The sequence below is a fragment of the Symphalangus syndactylus genome, chromosome 5 (genome assembly GCF_028878055.3).
Source record: "Symphalangus syndactylus isolate Jambi chromosome 5, NHGRI_mSymSyn1-v2.1_pri, whole genome shotgun sequence".
NCBI lineage: Eukaryota > Metazoa > Chordata > Mammalia > Primates > Hylobatidae > Symphalangus > Symphalangus syndactylus.
The window spans coordinates 118,361,357-118,386,717 of NC_072427.2; the positions used below are offsets into that span (position 1 = coordinate 118,361,357).

A 25,361-nucleotide genomic window follows, 5' to 3' on the forward strand; every position below is an offset into this window, starting at 1 on the left:
TTTTGTTATTTCTCTCAAGGAAACCTGTTTCATTTGAACTACAACAAAAGACTTGAAAATGGACAGCACAGCTTATGATAAAAGTGAAAGATAAAATATACATGGAGGAAAGAAAATTTCACTATATAATGTGATCCTATTTTGCTCTCATATCTTACTATGCCACCAAAGCATCTAGACATTTCAGAATTTTGTATTATCGAACACATACATAAATAGCTGCCCTGAGTGGCACTCACAAAAAATAAATCATGGCCCTGAAAACTGTGGCTTTTCTTAGATCTTAACCAGGCGCCTTTCTACCTACTTTGTCATAATACTGATTAACAAAAAAGGTTAAATCTTTAAAGATGCATCTTTAAGAATCACGAATAAAAATTTATGCTATGAGAGTTCCATGATTTGTGCAAATTAACCCTGGATTTAGATTATTAATGACTGCTTCTTTAAGGAAATGGTAAGTGTTATGACTTTATTATACACTGAATTGATTATAATTAATATGTATTAAGAATCCACAAATGATATTATTTATGTAACAAAAAACATTAGTTAAAAATAGAAACTAAAAATTCTTAGAGCTATGCTATCACATTTCTTTTTTTTTTTTTTCAACAATTCACAAGTAATTACATTTGTCAGACTAAAATCACAGGTCAAAAGTTGTGGAAAATGTAATGCCTAAAAATGGTGTAGGCAACAATAAAATAACTAGGGGGAAAAAGAGATATAGAAATGCTATAGTCAATTTTGAAAATAAATTGTTAAGACACTCAAAAACAAGGGGGTTATTACCCAGACCCTGCATTGTCTATTTAAAGGGATACTGGAGGTCATCAGGCTGAGTAATCTCATTCTTGGTTTTAAAAAGGATTGGTGCTCTCATAAAGCAGCCATATTACTTGGCTTTACTTTTGTAGCTGCCACCTTGAGATTTTTGGTGCTTGGTTAAGGAAGCGACAGCAGCTTAGTGGTTACTTCAAGTGTAAATAGTAGAGCGACACAGGAATAACATACTTAAGGCATTCACAGGATGATTTTTATAAGTGAAACTAAAAGATTTATGTAAAAAATGACATAATTTTTTTTAATACGACCTCAAAAGCACAGGCAAAAGAAGCAAAACCAGATAAACAAGAGCACATCAAATTAAAAAGTTTCTGCACAGCAAAGGAAAAACTCAAGAGAGTGAAGAGACAACCTTCAGGATGAGAGAAAATATCTGTCAACTGTACACCTGATAAGGGGTTAATACCCAAACCACATAAGAACCTTGAACAACTCAGTAGCAAGAAAACAAATAATCCAATTAAAAATGGGCAAAAGACCTGAATAGGCAGTTTTCAAAAGAAGATACAGAAATGGCTGAAAGGTATATAAAAAAAAATTCAACATCACCAATCATCAGGGAAATGCAGATTAAGACCACATCGGATATTACCTCACTCCTATTAGAATGGCTATTACCCAAAAGATAAAAGGTAAGAAGTGTTGGCAACGATGTGGAGAAAAGGGAACCCTGTATACTGTTGGTGGGAATGTAAATTAGTACAACCATTAAGGGAAATGGTATGGTGGTTCTTCAGAAAACTAAAAAAGAGGACAATCATATGATTCATCATTCCCATTAATGGATATATCCACAAATAAGATGAAATCAGCACGTCGAAGAGATATCTGCACTCCCATATCCCATATTGCAGCACAATAGCCAAGGAACAGAATCAACCTAAGTATCTATCACTAGATGAATGGATAAAGAAAATCATGGTTATATACATAAGAGAATACTGTTCACTCATAAAAAGAAGGAAATCCTGCCATTTGCAACAACACGGATGAACCTGGAGGACATTATGTGAAATAAGCCAGACACAAAAAGACAAATACAGCATGATCTCACTCATATGTACAGTCTGAAAGGTTGAAATCAGAGAAGTAGAGAGTTGAAAGGTAGTTACTAGAGGTTGGAGCAGTTAGGGCGTGCAGAGTTGGGAAGATCCTGGTCAAAGGATATAACATTTTATTAAATGAGGGGATAAGTCCTAAAGATCTATTTTACAGAACGGTGACTATAGTTAATGATGATATATTGTATTTGTGAAAAATGCTAGGAGAATGGATGTTAAAAGTTCTCCCACAAAAATGATAACTATGTGAGATGATGCATATGTTAATCAGCTAGATTTAATCATACCACAGTGTATATGTGCTTCAAGGCATCATATTGTACATGATAAATATGTATAATTTTATCTGTCAGTTTAAAATAAAACTAAACAAATTTGAAAGAAAATGACACAATTATTGAACATTGCTCACTACTTAAAAGTCATCTGAGGGAAATACAAATGCAATATGGGAAGATTAGAAGTATCAAAAACCACCCTTTGCCTATTTTATACTTTGAGATGGTTAAGCAAATATCTTGATGATAAAAATATCCTAAGAAACTGTGGCTTTTGAGTGCCAGAGCAATGTTTCATGACCAAAATGAGAGGTTAATAAATAATTCATAGGTTATATGTGAAAATTTGTATAATTCAGGAAATGTCATGTAAATAAGTGCAGTCTTGAGTTATATAGTTTAATACACTCTTCGTCACACATTTATCATTAATGCTAACATATGTTATTCACAGAAAAGTTAGAAAAAAGTAATGTCAAACTTACATTCACAGTTTAAGCTTGTCTTTTAAAAATAACTTCAATGTATAGTCAAATAGTAATTATAATACATTCATCTATGAAAATTGATTAGAATTAGTATTATAATTTATTCTAAGAGTTTTCTAGTATTTAACCATTTTTTTCCTATTAAAGCCATCTGGTCAGAGTACTCTTTCGTCATTGGTTATGTACTTACTGTATTCCTGGCACTCTTCTTAATGGTAAGAATCTGGAGTTGATTAAAACACAGTCTTGATCTAATAAAGTGCATACTCCTAATTGAGAAGCACATACCTTGAATCCTAATTTTGTTGTACAGCAGAAAGTGCAATCATAGAGGCAACCAAAAGGTTTGGGTGGGCCATAGGATAGAGAAGCAGGCCTGGAGGGGCAGGGCAATCCTCCAAAGGCCGAATTGAGTCCCATAGTGGTGGAGACAGGAGAAGATAGAGGGAAACACAAGGACTACAGAATGAGAGTTGAGGTAATGATCATGAAAGAGTGAAGAGCTTAGCATCTTTACGAGTTGGTCCAACAAATATTTACTGAGCACACTTGCATGGCAGATGCTATATGAGCTTTGGATATGCAGTAATGAATCTGCTTATAGACTGCTGGGGGAATCGGTCATGTAATAAATTTAGTACAGTTATGCAAAAATTATGAAAAAAGCATAGCAGAGTGCTATGAAGACACTGAGTTAGAATGTGTATATCACAGCCTGGTGAGGAGGGTCAGGGGAGATGTCTTGAGATGAGGCTGGGCTAACAGTCAATGAATGACTAAGAGATAGCCAAGCCTAGCATAGAGTTTGATATCACTGATGGATAAAGAATGTATTCCGGAGGAATGGAAAAGTACAAATCAAGGCACTATGCAAAGAAATAAAATATTGTGTAAAGTGAACTCCAGCAATTTTAGGTTAACAGAGCACAAGTTTCCAGGGGAACATTTAGGATTGGTATGGCCAAAGATAGGTCTGAGGGGTTTGCAGAGAGTCTTATCTAACATTTTGGATCTATTCTATGCATCAAAAAACATTTTTGGAGAAAGTTCAAAATCTTAGAGTAAATATAAGTTGAAAAGTATTAGCAAGGAACTCTAGCTCTTCAACGTGTATTAGGAAGTGAAATAATCAGATCTGGATTTTAAATAGGTTAATTTGATGGGAGGAGCATATAGGAGGATGAGTTTAAGGAAGGTGAAAGTGAAGAGTCCAATTAGGAGGCTATGAAGAGAAGAGATGATGGATGTCTGAACTAGAGTAGTAGTGTGCAGATGATGAGGAGGAAATGGATTTGAGAAATATTCAGAGAGGATAAACTGTCAGGACTTAGAATTCATAAGGAAAACGGGATGGGGAACAGAAAAGTTCCAAGGTTCTAGTTTGAATGACTACATGAATGGCTCTTCTGCCAAGTGAGCTGGGAGCTAAAAATTGGAAAACAATTGAAGGTGGGGCTGATGTATCCAGCCAATTATGAGCGTACGGTGCTGATAGAGCTTCCATGTAGGAATGTTACTGGTTTTTGGAGACATGGACTAAACACCTAGATTTGGGATCATCGTCATGAATTATCAAAAACCATGAGAAAGGATAAGATTACCTAGGGAACATATGTACAATAAATGAAGAAATGTTAGAGAATGTCACCTGGGAAATAGCAATATGAAAGGAAATTATACAAGAAGGAAAAAAAAGTAAATTCTATAATTGAGACTAAATAAATACTAGATAGGTAAAAGTAAACCCAGGAAACTGGAATCAGGATAATCTTGATAAAAGGATGATTGATACTGTTAAGTGCAGTAAGAGTCTTATAAAATAGGACAGAAAAGAAGTTATTTGACTTGACAAATAAACATCATCATGACCTTAGCAAAATCAACATTAATAGAATGACAGGAGTTTGTACTAAAAGGAAATAAGATGGAAAGTGAAGAGGCACCAGGGGATGACCAAGGTAAAGTAGGTCAAGGCCAAACCTTGACTGGTACAACATCTAGACAAGGAATTTTGATTTTCTCTTGTGAATTACATGAAGTTACCTGAGATTTCTGCAGAAAGAACTAGCATTATCAGATTAATTTGAAAAGATGACTCTGAAGTGGTATAAAGATGGATACAAATGAGTGAGTAGTGGAAGCAGAAAAACAATTTAGAAAGTGTAGAAGTGAAAATTGACACTCTTGCCATGTTTCCAATATGAACGATCACTTCACATACCACAGTCAGAAGGAAAAAAAACATACTTTGCATCTGGAGACAATCCAAGTATCACAGAATTACTGCCTGCTTCTGATCTCTAAGATAACAATACCTTGAATTCTGTGATATTTGATAATCCAAATATCACAGAATTACTGTCTGCTTCTGATCTCTAAGATACAAAACATTGAATTTTTCTGTAGTACCCAAACTTCCTAACAAAATAATTTTAAGCCTAATTTTGACAATGTTATAACTGAAGATTTGGACTGATCTCTGAAAATATAAAACCAAGTGGGAAGGCTGCTGTTCCCATCATGAAAACACCAAGTAAACTAGGTAACCTTAGTGATTCCAACTTAGTCTTTAAATACTTAATTGCTTTTGTTTTGCCAATGTTTCTGAAGTCTAATGTCCTCTCTGTATTTGTCATAATTAAACATTTCTTTCCTTTTCTAATTTTTTTTCTTTAAAGTCACAGAGCAGGTAAGGTTCTCAAAGACTGGAATTCAGGCAGTGTATCTTTAGAGACTCCCTCTTAACCATCCAGCATGGTATAGCTTCTCTTAATTTATCCTCTTCACTATCTTTATAAAAAAAAAACAAAATTCTTTATTTTTAATTGACAAAAGTTACATATTTATCATGTACAATATGTTGGTTTGAAATATGTATACAATATGGAATGGCTGAATCAAGCTAATTAACATTTGCACTACCTCCCATACTTATCTTTTTAAGTGGTGAGAAAACATAAAATCTATTCTCTTTGCTCTTTTCAAGAATACAACACATTGTTATTAACTATAGTCACCATGTTGTAAAATGAATTTCTGGAATTTATTCCTCCCATCTAACTAAAATTTTGTATTCCTTGACCAATAGCTCCACAATCCGCCTCCTTTCCCCAAGACCCTGGTAATCACCATTCTGCTCTTTATTTCAATGAATTCCAGTTTTTTTTTTTTTTTGATGCCACATGTAAGTGAGATTATGCAGTATTTGTCTTTCTGTGCCTGCCTTATTTCCCTTACCCATAATATTCTCAGGGTTTAACCATCTTGTTGCAAGTGACAAGATTTCATTCTTTTTTTAAAGGCTAAAACTATTCCATTGTGAGTACATACTACATTTTCTCAATACATTCACCCATTGATTAACACTTAGGTTGATTCCATGTCTTAGTTATTGTGACTAATGCTGCAATGAACATGGGACTACAGATATATCTTTGACCTAATGATTTTATTTACTTTGGCCCTCTCTCTTCAATATTGTGTATTACTTGTAGACGTATCTGTTCCTTCTGGAATGTGTTTGGCTTATGCTTTGATAACTTTTGAAAGAAAAAAAAGCATTGTGTTATTGATTTGTTTGACTTATTCCACAATAAGTATTATAGCTTTATACAGTTTTACATTTTATACTTTAAAGGTTATGCAGTTTTATTTACAAAAACAAAGAGAAATATACGTAAGTTTTTAGTTTATCAAAGAATAAAAAAACAAGTTGAATTATCTTTCTTGTTAGTACTTAAGGTTACAAAGAGACTCTTAAAGTCAACCATAGGCAAAATTTGAATCAGCAAAATTTAAGATATATATCCAGCCCGTATTTAGCACAGTGTTTTCTTGTACATACTAATTGACCAACAAACATTACTTAATTAAAACAAATTAAAGTAATATGAACCAAAATATAAACTAAAGGTATTGATGTAGAGTTAGAGTGTACAGGACATATGCTTGAGTATGACAGTTTATGAAAACAGCCAATTATGTTGTGAAAGTGTGGCGGAAGTACTTAGCAGTTAACACTGTAATAACAATGGCTACTTTGAAGGTGAATAATATTCTACTTATAATCAGTATGCTGAAAGCAGCATTTTAACTTTCCTAAAGCATTAGGCCAGTATTCCTCTTAGAAAGCTGACAGAAATACTTTACATTTTGATTAAAACTTAACTGAGGTGATTTCTGGGGTATGATGGATGGTAGCTAGCCGCACCTGACTCAATCCCTCTAAGCATCCCATGGAAACTTCCGAGAAAACCAAAAAGGATGCAAAATCACAACCGTGTTGGAAATTAAGGTTACCAGTCAAAGATTTCCCAGTTTCCGGAAGGAACTTTTTCTAACTTTAGGCAACTGGCTAGATGGAGAACTATTCAGTGACTGCTGGTATATAAACTCCTAAAACACTAACCTGACAGAGAGTAATGGGAGGGTATTTCTAGAAATCTTCCAATGTCTGCCCCCTTTATCAGAGATCTGGGGCCTAGACTGCTGCCAAGCAAGGCTATCAATCCCTCCCTATTTCATACTAATGGACTCCCCAGGCAGTAAAGCTGTTTCTCCTTTCCCACACCTTCTCACTCTATATCCATTAAAGAGCATAAAACTCCCAAGATTCTAATACTGCCTGTACAATAGGGAATGAGCAATGGGATGTGAAGCTACTTAGAAGAAAGGGCTGGAAGAACGCTGGGAACAATATACTCTGGGGATTATATAGAATCTTTTATGCTCTGCTTTTAGCAAGACAAAATTTACTGGTTGTTTACATTGTTCAGAAAAAGAAATATGCTTAGAAAACTCACCAATAGAAGCTAAAAAATATTTTTCCCCAGTCTAAAAGAGTGCTTCATTTGACTAAAGAAATGGCAGAAAGTGGAAAATTTTTAGTGGCTGGTCTTTCAGTTTAAAGTTTGCAGGTGGATGCTGACAACATCCAGGTGGTCAGCAAACACATATTCAAAGAAACCCTGTAAGATGCCAAAACAAGCAGGATAAAAACATTTTACTATTTCAACACACACATACACACACACACACACACATACACACACACACACACGCACACCAAACACAAATAGATATGTGTATATGTCTACGTGAAAACACAAAAACAAACACCCAGCAGGAAATACTGCTAAATAATATGATCATAGTGTTATCTCTGGTTGGCGTTATACATTTTTGTTATTTAAAAAATGTACATTGTATATTTTTAAATGTAGCGTTAACGTGTTTTATTACCCTAACTAGAAACAAAATATAAAATATACATCTTAAATTTTGCTAATTCAAATTTTGCCTATTGTTGACTTTAAAAGTCTCTTTGTAACCTTAAGCACTAATAAGATAATTTAACATGTTTTTTATTCTTGTTTAACTAAATTATTTTTATATATTTTCCTTTTGAAGAAAACTACATAACCTTTAAAGTATATCATGCAAAATTGTATAACCTATAATATTTTAAAATATCATTGAACAAGAATTTTGTCGAAGAAGTCAAACAAATCACTGACAAAATGACTTTTCTCTTTCAAAGTGTATTACTGACAAGTAATTTCTAGTTAGGAATATATGCCTCATGATATAATAAAATTACTGTAAAACAGATACCAGTTTAATTTTACTTAATAAAATATATTAAGAATTTTAAAGATATTAATGAAATGATCTTGGTGCATAAGTTCTGAAGGCAAAATAAAGGTATGAGAATGGTGAATATGTGAAAATCAAAAAGGCTAATAAGAAAAACCCAGCATTTCACTTAATGCTACTTTTCTTTCCACTAGATATTTTATTACCAGTTTCAATAACAACTTAGCATTACCATAGCGTTTTTCTTGTGAGCTAATTAATCAGCAAAACTTTTGTTGTTTGATTGAAAGGAAATGTAAATATGTCAAAAATTTAAATATGAGTCATAAATTTAGTCAGTTAAATTAAACACTTTTTAATACACCCAAAGATTAAAGATACAATACTTAGGAGTAGTTGCCACCTCTTAGAACTTATATTAAAATGATCTTCTTAGAAATAACTAGTGACTTGGGATTTAAACAAACAGTTGAGAGCAAAGATTAAAAGCTTACTCATTTGATACTGATTTTACAAAATAAAATACTGAAACTGAGCAACAGAATTTTCAGGTCATTACAATGTGTATAACTTTTTCCCCAGTTTGGTAAAAATACCTATTCTTTTCTAGAAACTGTGATTAAAAGCATGCTAAATTAAGGAAGGTAGCTCCTAGTACCAAAACAGTAGTCTATGTTGAACTTGCCTTTTCATGACTCTAAATAGTAAATGATTAGGCAATTGATATGATAAAGGTGGTAGTAGTATCCATCAAAGTAAACATTTCTTGGATGGTTGAAAGAAAAAAGAAAAATAGACAAATCTTACAAAAGGAAAAATATGAATCAGTATTAGTGGCTACATTTCCTTGAAACCTTGAAGAAATGGTCAGCAAAGTGTGCGTGCATGTGTGTGTGTGTATGTACATATATATATATATATATATATAGAGAGAGAGAGAGAGAGAGAGAGGAGGGATAGAAGGAATCTGGGTGGCCAATTTAGAGTTAAAAGTACCAAGGCATAAAGATGCTTCATGCTAAACCTAGCCCTCTTCTGTGACCTTAAAAAGTAACTTCATCACTTCTAGATTCAGTTTTTCCATCTGGAAAGTGAAAGGATTTTTAGAAGATCTAATCCTTACATGCTCTAACATGCTATGCCTTTCTGAATATAAATAACATGTTGGCTGTGTCCAGCTGCATTCATCACTTCTCTCCACCATCAACATTTGATTCTATGGCAGCCAGAGGTTCGGAAAAATAACAAGAAAGCACTGGACACCGAAGTCAGCCTGAGGCAATCTTTGCTGTTTGCAGAGCTTTCAGCTAATGGGCTTCTACGGGAGGTTCAATTTGGCAAGACGTCCGCCTCCGAGTTTGCAAGGGTTCTCTCTTTATGTGTAGTTACAGCCAAGGCAAACTTTTTCTTGCTTCTAACCATATCCATTGAAAATCATTTACTTTTAACAGCTACAGTTCCAACACTACTTAAATTATTCTCAGAGTGGAAATAGGATTAAAAGTACAACCAGTAATTAAAAATGACTGACTCAGAGGTGCTGCAAACCACTTCTTCAAAAACCAGAGAGTACATCTTCAAAAAAAAAAAAAAAAAAAAGATCAAAAAGTACTGTTGCAATCTCTGGAAATGTTTAATATTCTCCCCTAAAGACATGATTAAAAACAATGGATTAACATTAAAACACTTGACTTTACTTTTGCAAGTAAAAGGTGTTAATGTCAGAAGAATTCAACAAATGGAATTTTAGTTCCGTGGGAAAAGTTAGAGTAATAAACTCTAAAAAGATGATACTTATTGCAAATAATGAAACATGGTACTGACATAAAAATAGACACATAGATTAACGGAACAGAATAGAGAGCCCAGAAATAAATCCACACATTTACTGACAAATGATTTTCAACGAGAGTGTCAATGAGAAAAGAATAATCTCTTTAATAATGATGCTGAAAAAACTGGATGTCCACATGCAGAAGAATACAATTTGACCCACCCTTATCTCACACCATATAAAATATCAACTCTAAATTGATTGAAGACTTGAATGTGAGACCCAAAACTATAAAACTACTAGAAGAAAACATAGAGGAAAAACTGCATGACATTGGTCTGTGTAATGATTTATTAGTTATAACCTCAAAAGCACAGGCAACAAAAGCAAAAATAGACAATGGGATTGCATTAACCTAAAAAGCTTCTTCACAGCAAAGGAAACAATCAACAAAGTGAGGAGCCACCCTACAATGTGGGAGAAAAAATTTGCCGACTATACATTTAATAAAGGGTTAATATCCAAAATATAAAAGGAACTCAAATAATTAAACAGCAAGAAAACAAATAACATGATTAAAAAATGGGCAAAGGATCTGAATAGACATTTCCCTGAAGAAGACATACAAATGGCCAATAGTATATGAAAAATATTTAACATCACTAATCATCAGAGAAATGCAAATTAAAACCACAATAAGCTATCACCTCACTCCTATTAGAATGGCTATTACCAAAAAAGGTAAAAGATAACAAGCCTTGGCAAGGAGGTGGAGCAAAGAGAATCTCGTACGCTGTTGATGGTAATGTAAATTGTTACAGCAATTATGACAAACAGTAAGAAGCTTCCTCAAAAAGTTAAAAATAGAACTATTATATAATCTATTATTTCTACTACTGGGCTTATAGCCAAAGAAAATAAATCAGTATGTCAAGAAATATCCACACACCCATATTTATCGCAGCATTACTCACAATAGTCAAGATATGGAATCAACGTAACTGTCCATTGACAGATAAATGGATAAAGAAAACGTATATACATACAATCGAACAGTATTCAGCCATAAAAATGAAGGAAATTTTATCATTTGCAACAACATGGATGAACGTGGAGAACATTACGTTAAATGAAATAAGCCAGACACAGAAAGACAAATACCATACAATCATCTCATTCGTATGTGGAATATATAAAAAAAGAGGAACTTACTGAATTAGAGAGTAAAATGGTAGTTACCAGGAGCTGGAGTTGGCTAGCAGGGTGGGTGCTGGGAGATATTTGTCAAAGTATAAGAATTTTCACTTGGATAGGAGGTGTAAGTTCAAAATGTCTATTGTACAACATGGTGATGATAGTTAATAACAATGCATTGTATTCTTGAAAAATGCTAACAGTGTGGAAGTGTACTCATGGCAAAAATAACTATGTAAGGTAATGCATATGTTCATTAGCTAGATTTGGTCATTTTACAATATATATATATACTTCAAAACACCATGTTGTACATAATAAATACGTAAAATTTTATCAATCAATTTTTTAAAAAATTTAAAAAGCAAATAATGAGATAGTTACTGGCAAGTTTTTGGCTAAAGCAACTGATACAAAGTTATTAACCATTAATAGTCAAAATATTATTGGCCTAATATGTATTTCAAATAGCACATCTGGATTAATGCCACTTGCTATTGTTGAACAAAAAAAAAAACAATCCTCTAACTCACATGCCAGTTCAGGGACAGGTGTCCAAAATCATATGGAACTTGTGGTTTTCAAAGAATAGAAATGCCTTTCACCTAAAGTTTAAAAATAATCAATTGAACAGAAGAACAAGGTGATTGGAAAGAAGTACCAAAAGGAAGATTATGATTCTTAGATTGTTGCAAGCAATTTCAGAGATACTGTTCAAAATGAAAGGAAAGACTATCTGCATTTCTGATGTTAGAAATGCACTAAAACAATATTCATCACACTTGCTCCCCCAAATTCAGCTCAGCATTCTAACTTATCAGTGATAAGTTAGAATTTTATTCATTCTTGTCACTAAAGATGACTCAAACACTTAAATGTCACTTCTGTTTTGACCAAAAACATCATAGCTTCTCAAAGATACTATGGGTTGCTAGAGCCCAATTAGGGAGATTTTGAGTACAAGAGCAATGGTGTGTGACTGGAAAATAAATAAAAGGCACAGATTTTAGAGGAAGACAGAAGTTGAAGGACAAGTAAGGGTGGGGCCCTCAGGCTGCCCATCAGCTTTCTCTGACAATTCTTCTCATCTGTGCTTGGATTTGCTTCCTCTATACCTATGCCCTTAGAGCCCGCATGCTTGTTACTATTTAATCTCTTCATTCTCTTCCCCCTAAATCAGGAGCTTACTAGAGACAAGAGCTATCTTTTACTGCTATTTCCCCATTGCCTTGTGCTGTGGTCTGAACAGTTGTGTTCATGAAAAACTCATATGTTGAAACCTATGACTCAAGGCTGTAGTATTAGGTGGTGAGGCTGTTGAGAGGTGATTACATGAGTGGGGAGCCCCCATGAATGAGATTTTAGTTGTCTTATAAAGAGGCCCCAGAGAGGTTTCATCCCTTTGGCCATGTGAAGCTTGCACACAGTGAAAAGATAGCCATAAAGGAACCAGGAAATGGCCCTCATCAGACACCAGATCTGATGGCACCTTAATTTTGGACCTTCTAGCATCCAGGATTGTGAGAAATAAATTTCTTTGTTTATAAGCCACTCAACTGATGGTATTTTTTATAGCAGCCTCACAGACTAAGACATTCTCTATAAGTCCTCATACTTAATCAGAAAATGTCTATTGAATAAATTAATTTCATCTTCTAGAATGTGGCGTTCGTGAGAAACTAGACTTCTTGTTCACTGCTGTAACCATAGAAACATTTCTGGCACTTGATAGGAAATGAGTAAATATTTCTTAAACGAATGAATGACTCCGTTAAGCAGCACTCTTTTTTACGGGTAGACTCCTGGCTCAAGCAGTTAAAACAGACTGGCGACTTTAAGGTAATCTGTATCCAAGCAGTTCTGATTTAAACATAAATTAGATAAAGATGGCCAGTGCCAGGGTACAGGTTGTTTTTTAAGCACATCAAGGTAAAAAACACCGACCTAATGCTTTCCTCTCCTTTGCTATTGCAGAGGCAAAACCATAGCCTAACAGAATCTCAGACTTCGTGAGACATCTTAGCCTTCACGTTACAATAAATGACTAATTGAACACTCAAGAAAATGTATTTTCTTGACAGAAATAATCTCCAGAGGATGGTTTAAACCATAATAACTGATATAAAGTTCCCCAGATGTGTTCAGCTGTGAACAATTAGTCTGTCAAAACACTATTAGGAACACACACGTTGCATATATAGATTAAAAGCATCAAGAACTCCCAAAATATTGATGATGGAAATAAGTTCTATGCCTCACCCCATGATGCAAAATATGTGGAATGGTGTGTTCCTTGGAGAAGGGGACCAGCCTATCATTCTTACTGTCATTAGTTGGAAAATTGTTTTTATTTTAGATGGATGGTTGCATTTGCCATGTGGGAACAAATTCTTCAGGTCCTTGATCAATCACTTATCCAAACAGGAAAATTGTAATCCCTCTCCTACTGATGCATGCTCTAGAACCAAGGGTCATTTTTATGTAACAGGTAGGGCTAATAAATGGTACCCTCACAGAAAATATTCTGTGGAAAGGGGAATGCTTTATAGTAAGCTGGAGGTACCTTGGAGCACTGGGACATTCAGTCCTAATGCTCAGGTTTACCAGCAAAATAGTTTCAGGCTCTTTTGTCTGAAGAGAAATTCACAAGAGAAAAATTCAATAGTGTACTACCAGACTCTGACTTAAAACATACTTCCTCTTGTTTATTTCTTCTCCAAATCCATCTTCAAAGAAATGGGAATGTGCTCAAAAGGAACCAATAAATCTCTAATAAAAGAGGAAGATTATGAAATTACCCAGGGATTTGGCTAACCCTAAAGAGTATTTAAATATCAAAAGAAAGTATAATTTGATTTCTGTTTTTGATCAAGTGGTGTCTAGGAAAATCCACAGAATTAAGGACTTTTGTCTTTTTCGAAAATGGTTAAGTATCCTTACTGTAGAGAAAAGACAGTTATTTCTTCCTTGTAGCTGAGTTTTCCAATTTTGTTTTTTTAAGAATTAAGAGGAAGTAATTCTGAGACAGGCTTCAAATGTTGCATTCTAGGTTTTGTTGTTCTTTCGTTGGTTGGTTGGTTGGCTTTCCAGTTACTTTTGTTGTTGTTGTTCCCTGATGCAAGCTTTCAGAACAACAGAAAAATACCTATTCATTAGTCAACCAGTTTAAATTAAAAGATAGATTTATTCATAAACAGTTTTTTTTTTTTAGTTGAGTTAGTCCTTGGCCAGCAATAGCTTAGGGCTCAAGTTACAGTTCAATTGCAAAAGCATCATTTTAAAAGTATGGTGGAAATTATCTCTGAAAGCTGTATTTCAACTCTTGACTGAAAAAAAAAAAGTAAGTACTCTGAAACTTCCTCAAATTTTTAAAAATGATCAATGTAGTGTGCTCTCACCCTTATTACAACATAAATGGTGACATAGACCCCTGTATCAGCTCAATTAAACTTTTCATTTTCACCTTCTTTTTGGCAACTGAAAAACTCTGGCATCTAGAAATACACTAGGAGAAGGTAAAAATAAATGTTATTCTGATAAACAACTTCTGCCTCTGATTCACTCAATTGCAAATATGTATTGAGTTTCTATCATGCATCAAGAACTTCTTATAAAGCAGTAATGAAAGATATGATTCCTCTGTTCAAAATTTCAATTTGTAAGTCATGGAATAGAATTCAAGTGCACCTCTATGCTGTTCCATTCTATTCTCTTTCCTGGATATAATTACAGATTACAATTATATTAACAGATTGAGATAAAATGAGTACATGTATATTTTTGTATAAAAACAATAATTTCTAATAACTAATGAATACCAATAAGTAATATTGGTATTCATAAAATCTTTAATGGTACAATAGAGACTGTATCTATGTTGGCAGTAACTTCCTTAGGATTGATCAGATTGTCAACAGAATTCTTTTTCTTCTGGCAAAGTCATGGAAAATTTTGTACTGCCAAAGCAAAAATTGCACGAAAGTTAATTAGACAAGGGAATTTTCATTAAGGCTACTGCAACAGGCACAAGATCAGGTAGGGGCTTTTAAAAAAAAATTACATCTCAAAGGAACAGAGAAAGAATTTACAATTGTTAAGTTTTCTAAAGTAAATGCTCTAAGGGAAAGGAGGTCAGGGGCCTGTGGGTTTAGGTCATTTGGAATCTGCAAGGGCTGGGAGGAAATGGACGTCAGGACGATAGAGAAAGAAAGAAGCCTGTCTAAAGTTTTGCTAAGCTAGGAAAAACGTTAGGGTTGTCATGATAAGTATTCAGTACTTAAAGAAACATGTGATGTATAAAAATATTTTTAAATCAAATGTATAACCACAAGTACACATAATCTACCACACTATTGTCACTGAAGTGTAATTGTCAATGAATCGCAAAACCTAAGGCATTCTTTTTCTTTGTTTCTATCCGCCTTGTTTTCACTCCTTAGACCAGTGAATCTATGGCCCTCATGCCAAACCCTGACCAAATCCCGAGTTCCTGTTTTTTAAAATAAAGTTTTATCAGCACACAGCCATTTCCATTTATTTGCTTAATATCTATGGTTGCTTTGTACTAGTACTGCAGAGCTAAGTAGTGTAACAGAGACTGGTACAACTACAAAATATTTGCTATCTGGCCCTTTACAGAAAAAAAAATTTCCAACCCCTGCTCTTAGAGCGTTGTCTAGTGTGAACAGGAGTTTTGCCTTTCCCGAGATTTATAAATACAATGAGACCCAATTTACCTGCAGGTCACATGCAACCAAATAAATATCCAAAATACTTTTGAAAAATACTTATCTTAAAGGCTTATCAGAAACTCAAAAAAAATGCAGCCATTTGTCTCTCCTCTACTTGTGCCCTGGAAGCCTCCTCCTTGCTTTGAGTTGTCCCCACCTTTCTGGATGGAACCAACGTACATCTCACATATATTAATGTCTCATGTCTCCCTAAAATGTATAAAACCAAGCAGTGCCCCGACCACCTTGGGCACACGTCGTCAGGAACTCCTGAGACCATGTCATGGGAGCATGTCCTCAACCTTGGCAAAATAAACTTTCTAAATTAACTGGGGGGGAAAAAAAAAGAAATAAAAATATTTATCTTTTACTTAGATTGAGAAGCAAGAGTTATCACATTATACAATGTAATAAAATAAGGAAGGGCTAATTCTCCTCTTTTCAACGATCTATGTGATACATACTTACCATTTTTCTATATTAACATGATTGTGTTTCTCAGAACACAGAAAAGATGGAAATGAACGAATCTAACATCAGCTCCCAGATATATTTTAGAATAAATTTAACTTAATCGTTTCTTTTAATGAGATTCTATCCAGCAGCAGGTTGTTTTGATTTTTTAACCTACCTCTCTTTAGGCAGAACAATTGATTTCCCTTAGACTGTTCATCATAGTTGCATTTTAATTGTGCTATAACTTTATACTAGGTGTTCTGAATCGTAGCCTTTGGCATGGGATGGAACAGATGTCAAAATCACGGACTCTCTTATGGTTGATCAATTATAAAACAAGTTGCCTTCAAAGTAGTGAGCTCCCTGTTACTGGATGTGGATGAACAAAGGGATGATGACCATTAGTCAGGGATCCAATAACAAAGTTTCTAGATTTGAGAGGGAGGTTCAATCGGGTGATCTCTAAGGTTTCTTATTTTTTTTTTCATGTCTAAGAATCTGTGTATCTTTATTATTTAGCATAAGGACATTCTATGTACTGAAAAAGCATGCACAATTTATCAGTAATTATCATTCATGCTTACATTATGTTGTTCTAGAATTATGATTAGAGATTAAGGGCTATGAACAGTAAACTTTGAAAAGAAACACTGATAGCATTGAATCTATCAATTACTTTGGGAAGTATACCCCATCAAGCTACCATTGACTTTCTTCACAGAATTAGAAAAAACTACTTTAAATTTCATACGGAATAAAAAAAGAGCCAGCATAGCCAAGACAATTCCAAGCAAAAAGAACAAAGCTGGAGACATCACATTACGTGACTTCAGTAAACCAAACAGCATGGTACTGGTACCAGAACAGATATATAGACCAATGGAAGAGAACAGAGGCCTCAGAAATAACACCACACATCTACAACCATCTGATCTTTGACAAACCTGACACAAACAAGCAATGGGGAAAGGGTTTCCTATTTAATAAATGGTGTTGGGAAAACTGGCTACCCATATGCAGAAAGCTGAAACTGGATCCCTTCCTTACACCTTATACACAAATTTACTCAAGCTGGATTAAAGACTTAAATGTAAAAACTAAAAGCATAAAAACCCCAGAAGAAAACCTAGGCAATTCCATTCAGGACATAGGTATGGGCAAAAACTTCATGACTAAAACACCAAAAGCAATGGCAACAAAAGCCAAAATTGACAAATGGGATCTAATTAAACTAAAGAGCTTCTGCACAGCAAAAGAAACTATCATCAGAGTGAACAGGCAACCTACAGAATGGGGGAAAATTTTCGCAACCTACTCATCTGACAAAGGGCTAATATCGAGAATCTACAAAGAACTTAAACAAATTTGCAAGAAAAAAACAAACAACCCCATTACAAAGTGGGCAAAGGATATGAACCAACATTTCTCAAAAGAAGACATTTATGCAGCCAAGAAACATATGAAAAAAGCTCATCATCACTGGTCATTAGAGAAATGCAAATCAAAACCACAATGAGATACCATCACATGCCAGTTAGAATGGCAATCATTAAAAAGTCAGGAAACAATAGATGCTGGAGAGGATATAGAGAAATAGGAATGCTTTTACACTGTTGATGAGAGTGTAAATTAGTTCAACCATTGTGGAAGACAGTGTGGTGATTCCTCAAGGATCTAGAACTAGAAATACTATTTGACCCAGCAATCCCATTACTAGGTATATACCCAAAGGATTATAAATCATTCTACTATAAAGACTCATGCACACATATGTTTATCGCAGCACTGTTCATAATAGCAAAGACTTGGAACCAAGCCAAATGCCCATCAATGATAAACTGGATAAAGAAAATGTGGCACATATATACCATGGAATACTATGCAGCCATAAAAAAGGATGAGTTCATGTCCTTTGCAAGGACATGGATGAAGCTGGAAACCATCATTCTCAGCAAACTAACACAAGAACAGAAAACCAAACACTGCATGTTCTCACTCAAAAGTGAGAGTTGAACAATGAGAACACATGGACACAGGGAGGGGAACATCACACACCGGGGCCTGTTGGGGGGTAGAGGGCAAAGGGAGGGATAGCATTAGGAGAAATATCTAATGTAGATGATGGGTTGATGGGTGCAGCAAACGACCATGGCACATGTATACCTATGTAACAAACCTGCACATTCTGCACATGTACCCCAGAACTTATAGTATATTAAAAACAAAAAAAAAAGAAAACGAACACTGATTTTGGCCCAGTCTTCATTCATCATTAAGATGGTTGAAATTGACTGATTATCTGGGCCGGTATCTATTCAGTTCACATGAAAATGAGATCTTGTTGTTAATATGAAAAAAGTCATCTAATATATGCATATAAATAATTTACATATTACACCTCATATATATCTGAACCACATGCACTTATAAAATTAGACCAGGTCTCAAAAAGGAAACTATGGGGAAGTAATGAATACTTCTGTTCATTACTAAACCCTCACTGAAATTCAGTTCTAAATCGTCATTGAAATTATAATAAGGCAATTCTGTGCCATCACATTTTTTATACTGTTTGGGTTCTATGGGTGCTAAACAAATCTTTGTTTTACTGAATTGGCAGTACTGATATAAATATGAGAAGGAAAGACATAGTCTAATATTTGGAACAAGACACCATAATAGCTCTGAACCTGTCTCTCTCACTAACAGGCTTTGTGACCTTGGACAAACCAGGGCTTTAGTTACCTCAGCTATGGAATAAGTCACTGGCTCTCAAACTTTAAAGTATATGAGAATCACCTGGAAGACTTGTTAAACCATAGGTTGCTGGATTCCACCCTCAGATTTTCTGATTCAGTAGGTCTGGGATGGGGTGGGTAATTTGCATTGCTAAGTTGCCAGGTGCTGTTGATACTATTTGTCAAGGAACTACACTTGGAGAACAGAACAAGGATTGGACGATGGTGGTAGTGAATTACCAAGTCATTAATACTTCACAGCTGTAAGAGAGAGTGGTCAGCATCAGACATGCACAGTGAAATATAATCCTCTTTTTAATCAGTTTCATTTGAATTAGAAGTGAGATGAATGCTCCTTTCTTTCTTTGTATTTTAATAGAGATATTGACCATGTAAATGTCCTGTAGTACTTACGTCATAGCTTGATAAATGGATTCAATTCCATAACGCATAGCAAACTCATCAACTATTTCTTGGGAAGCATCATCAAAGAAAACCTTCCAGGCTTCATCCCCTTTGACTTCTGGGATTTTCACTCCACCATTAGATTTCACTTCAGTCAAGTAATGGAACAGATTCTAAAAGCAAGTGGTTTTTAATTGTTCAGTGATTCCTCAGAATAGGCCAGAAATATTTAACTAAAACTTTCAGTAAAATGCACTTGCACTGTCACTGCCTCTAATGTTTCATCAGCATCTGCAAGCAATAGGAATACCTGGAATTTTTATTCTAACTCAATTCATCTTTTATGCAAAATCTGCTTTGATTTCTGCCTGGGTAAAAGCGCTGATATAAATATGGAAATGAAGGACATAGTTTAATATTTAGGACAAGACGTCATAACAGCTCTGGATGGGTCTCTGACAGTAACAGGCTTTGTAACCTCGGAAAAATCAAGGCTTTAGTTCCCTCAGCAAATAAGGCACTGGTTCTCAAACTTTAAAGTGTATAAGAATCACCTGGAAGGCTTACTAAAACACACATTGCCAAGTTCCACTCTCAGAATTAGATTCTATTACACTGCAGCTGAGAGGTTAGTTTAGGGGTGTCACCGGTGACTCCCTGATGCAAATGATACTTTTCTTACATCAAAAAATGTGAGATGAGGCTGAAGAATGTACCCTTATTCATGTTCGAAGTGATAAAGTACCTTCCTAAGGCACTTTAGACGGTAAAGTTCGGTGGGTCTATACAGAATCAATGATTCAAATATTTTGTACATACCTAACCATTTGCAGAAGGAAGTGAGTGTTTTTGCATGAAAACATTTCTACATGATAGAGCGTATTTTGCATTCGGGGATTCTGAGTAAATTATAGTGCCCTGGATGAACAATGTGATTTTGACTATGTTAAGGCAAAATTTAGCTGTGTAAATGATGCTAAAGGGTTTGGGCTGCAAAATGGTAAGAGTCAGGGCATAGAATCGAGGCTGAAAATGAATGTTGGAGAATTTTGTAACGAAATAAAATTACTACTCTCAATTCCTTTTTGCTTCTAAGTTTAGCAACTGCTACTTTGATGCAGCCAGGGTAAACTGAAGGACTTGCTCTTAGATTTCAGTTCTTTCTGCTTCTTGGACCAGTAGAAAAGACTCTGTAAAGTGAACCGGACTGCTGTTTCTCTAACTGCAGACCTTCTCTGCCCACACTTTAAGGCCAGAATTCTCCATCATGCCAGTTCAAGGGATTTATTTTATTGGTCTGAAAAATGAACCATCTCTCTTGAGGGAATGATATCACTAACCACAAAACTGTGATTATGAAATTAAGCCTAGGTCCTATGCCTAATTACTGTGTAATATACACACGATTTAAACACTGTTCCTCATTTCTTTCTTAGTAAAATGGGGTATAAATATTCACATGTATACATTTTCATGAATATAATTAGAAAAAATAACATGCAAAAAAGTAGAACTATCTTTCAGTTGTCTTTTTCTCTCTGAGGAAGGTACTTTGTTACTTTGAAAAACATGAAGAAGAGTACATTCCTCAGCTTCACCTATTTTTTGATATGAGACGAGTATCATTTGCATCAGAGAAAGTCTCCTGTGACACATCTAACTAAGCTCTCAGCGACAAACATTCAATAGACTCCAAGATGATTTGTCTGTGCTTCTGTACTGAGACACAAAAGGGAACTGGTGAAACTGTGCTTTTGATTGATGTTGGGTGGTGTTTACCTCTCTCCAAGCCAACTAGGCCCTACTTTTTGGGTGAGTAACCACATCTTCATTCTCTCCATACTCACATGTTTGTAGAAAGAGAGGTTAACACGAAGGACTGTGCGATATGTATGAAACTGTTTGTTGTACTCAGAAACAGGAAGAAAAATTAACTGCTTATTACCTTGGCTCCCAAAAGCCATTGAAACAGCACCAGATTTTTATGTTTCTAGTTATAAATAGAGTCCTAATTAAATCTTCAATAAAATCTGAACTGTAACTCGGAGTTCTCAAACGCAATTATGATTTGATCCCCTCCCGCATTACCAAACTACTACATATTTAATGCTTCCAAAATATGTGGCATGACTCATTTCTTCAATCAATATTTTTAACACTCTTCTTCCTCTTTGGAAGAACATTAATTTTTTTGTATCTACTTTTGCATTATCATCTTATTGCCTATTCACATCTGCCTCCCAGGCTTGTTCTAAACTCTCATTAGATGACAAGTTCATCAGGAGTAATACAACACATAGAACTTATGATATCTTAGTATATCACCTGCTGTAGTATGGAGTCAGAACTCCAGGAATCACTCTACAAATTCAATGATTTTTAAACCAAACATTCTGTTTTATAATTCATAATCGAGAACGTTTCTTATATTTTGTATTAGTAAAATTCCATTTATTTACCTCATGTAAACATGTATATTGAATATGATATGGAGCAACCTTCTCTTCTCCTTTTATCTCCACATTGATTTTCAATCGTATGGCCCCAGATACAGCTGACTTATCTGTCCTTTTCTCTGATAAAGCAAAAAAGCAATTGGTCAGTCTTGTCTGACAATAATGTTTTTCTCATATGACCTCTCAAAACCAAAAAAAAGAAACAAAACAAAAAAACGGCTTACGTAGCTAAAAGCTATTTTTCTGAGTCAGAGTTGCTTATTAAGTAACCATAATGAGGCCATATGTGGTAGCTCTTGCCTATAATCTCAGTGTTTTGGGAAGCCAAGGTAGGAGGACCACTTAAAGCTAGGAGTTTGAGACCAGCCTAGGCAACATAGCGAGATCTAGTCTCTACAATTTTTTTTTTAATTAGGCAGGTGTGTTGGTGCTTGCCTACAGCCTTAGCTAATTAGGAGGCTGAGGCAGGAGGATCTCTTGAACTCAGGAGTTTGAGGTTATACTAAGCTATGATCATACCAGGGCACTTCACCTTGTCTAACAGAGTGAGACCCTGTCTCTATTTAAAAATGCAAAAAAAGTTACCATGATTCCCCTAAATACAATTTAAAATATTTGCCTATTGTGGTATTGTAATTGTCAAATGTCTTACAGATACTCCGAATAAAAAAACTAATCAGAAGACCCTGCCATTGTCATATATTTCTGTGTATTTGATCAGTTTATACAATGAAATTAAATAAGTTATTTGGCAATCAAAATCAAGAAAAACGGTGTATAAATAGGAAATTATTTTATCTGAAAGTTGTCACTGCTTGGCTTCTTCTCTTTGTTTCTGTACTTGAAAAGATGAGCCAAAGTTCTGGTTTATCAAAAAAAAATGTTAATAGTTTTCATTATCAGTGATTTATAAAGACCTACAGTCTATAGCCTAGGCTAACTTATAAGTGCTGGACTGTTTATTTAAATGCAAACAACATATAGTCAATTTAGCCATATAATGTGTGTGCGTATGTGTTCGGTATAAACTGAGCAATAGCTTTGCGATAAATAAAGGCATAATCTAGGCTGTGATTGTAGCAGAGGGTCCTAAGTTCAAGACCCATTTCAGATACAAAATACAGAGGCAATCTGACCCATTTCACAAATGAAAATAGGATTTAGGTAAGTGACACAAAGTCAGTGTGGAGGACTTTAAATTGGCCCTCTTTCTAAACATAGCTGTATTTTTAGCGTGTAAGGTACAGTTAAATCATGAAGACAACTTCCCTCTTGTGGAATGTCTACTGACTTTTCACTGTTATTCTTTAATCATCATTCGTGTTGCAAAGATTCTTCCCTTCTAAGTGCCAGGATCATAAGCGATTTTCCTACTGGCTGAGAGGGAGTTGATTCTCAACAAATATTAAAATTCTCTGCTAGGCCGGGCGCGATGTCTCACGCCTGTAATCCCAGCATTTTGGGAGGCTGAGGCGGGCGGATCACAAGGTCAGGAGATCGAGACCATTCTGGCTAACACAGTGAAACCCCGTCTCCGCTAAAAAATACACACACAAAAAATTAGCCGGGCGTGGTGGCGGGCGCCTGTAGTCCCAGCTACTCGGGAGGCTGAGGCAGGAGAATGGCGTGAACCTGGGAAGCGGAGCTTGCAGTGAGCCGAGATTGCGACACTGCACTCCAGTCTGGGGGATAGAGCGAGACTCCGTCTCAAAAATAAATAAATAAATAAATAAATAAATAAATAAATAAACAAACAAACAAACAAAAATTCTCTGCTGGGGCCAAGAGAAATGCAAGACCTAGGGTCTTTTTTGTCACACACTTCTTTCCAGAACTCCAGGGGAGCTTTATTGGTTCTTTGATTTTTAACTGTCATCATCCCAAAGGATCTTTGGGCAGCAGGCTCTGCTTGGACACCCAAGGCTTTCAGTCAAAACTTCCTTTGTGTAGTGGAATGACTTTTAAGTGATAAGGAAGGTCGTATCAAGAATAGAAATAGATTGTTTGGATAGAATGTATTTAGGGATTTTACACAAAGTTAAAAAAGGTAAAACCTGTACACACTGTCAAAGGTTAAACATCAGCAATGAGGGCAAAAAACTACTCAGGGTGAATAAGTAAAGACTTAACAATATTGTGTTTCATCACATTTTCATCTCATAGACTGAAGGACAGTTTCAGCATAAGAACTGGATGGCTGATTTTACTAATAGCAGCATATTCAAATTCCTCAGCAAGTTCTGAATATATACTGGTACGTGGTTTTTTTTTTTTTGGTTCTTCTTCTTCTTTGATTTATTTATTTTTTTTTACAAGGTCTCACTCTGTCACCCAGGCTGGGGTGCAGTGGCATAATCTTTTAGTTCACTGCAGCCTCAGTGTCCTGGACTCGAGTGATCCTCCTGCCTCAGCCTCCAGAGTAGCTGGGACTACAGGCACATGGCACCATGCTTGGCTAATATTTTTAAAAGTTTTGGTAGAGATGGGTCTCAGTATGTTGTCCAGTCTGAACTCAAACTTCTGGCCTTAAGCAATGCTCCCTCCTCCACCTCCCAAAATGCTGGGATTACGGGTGTGAGCCACTGTGCCAGGTACTCATATATGTTTTGTTAAAAGAACAAATTGGAGAAATTTCTGTTCTGAATTACAACTTTACTGCCTCGACCCAAGAATATGTTAACATATTACAGAAAAAAAGTCCATATAAAGATAAACCTCTTTCATAAAGAAATAATTTGTGAATGTTCCACAGAGTTAATGGCCTGAAATTTACCCTCAGTTGGTATCTCTACTTTCATATATGAAGTCATTTAATAGTTAAAACAAGCTTTGGGGGGTGGCTCATTATAGCAGAGGTAAAAATTCTACTCCAATACCTAAGAGTACAAATCTTCTTTAAGGAAGATTTCTTAAGATAGTTTTAATAATTAGTTCTTAGTTTAACTTGAATCATCTGTGTTTAGATAAATTAAATATCTCTTTCATTGAATTATTCTATAATCTAGAGTTTCGTGAATTCTATGTGACCTTCTCCGTTTGTCAATTATTTCATTACTAAAAGTATGCAGATTTTTTTTTAAAGTCAAAAGCACTTTTTAATTTGTTAACATATGTTGGTATCCTAAGTGGTAACTCTTTGTAACCCAAGGAATGTGTCAACTCTTTAATTCATATCCAGCCAGCCCTCAAAAGTTTAATTAAAACACTTTATAGGATATGATTAGGACATCTTCAGGTCGTGCCTTTGCAGAAACTGAGGTGACCCATATATTTTTACTATTATTAAATCACCACAGAAAATTCTATGTTATTATTTTATTCTAGTAAAAGTTAAATG

At 35.0% G+C, this 25,361-nt stretch overlaps 1 protein-coding gene across 2 annotated transcripts in view; it reads right to left on the reverse strand.

Moving 5' to 3' along the window:
• Nucleotides 1-25,361, reverse strand: part of UNC13C (unc-13 homolog C) — a 663,443-nt gene that overhangs the window by 316,121 nt on the left and 321,961 nt on the right. For both annotated transcript variants that reach the window (XM_055279200.2, XM_055279199.2), the window contains 2 exons: nt 22,028-22,143; nt 19,578-19,741 (listed from right to left, as the gene is read on the reverse strand). In XM_055279200.2, coding sequence (XP_055135175.2) covers nt 19,578-19,741; nt 22,028-22,143 — 280 coding nt within the window. The remainder of the gene's footprint in view (nt 1-19,577; nt 19,742-22,027; nt 22,144-25,361) is intronic.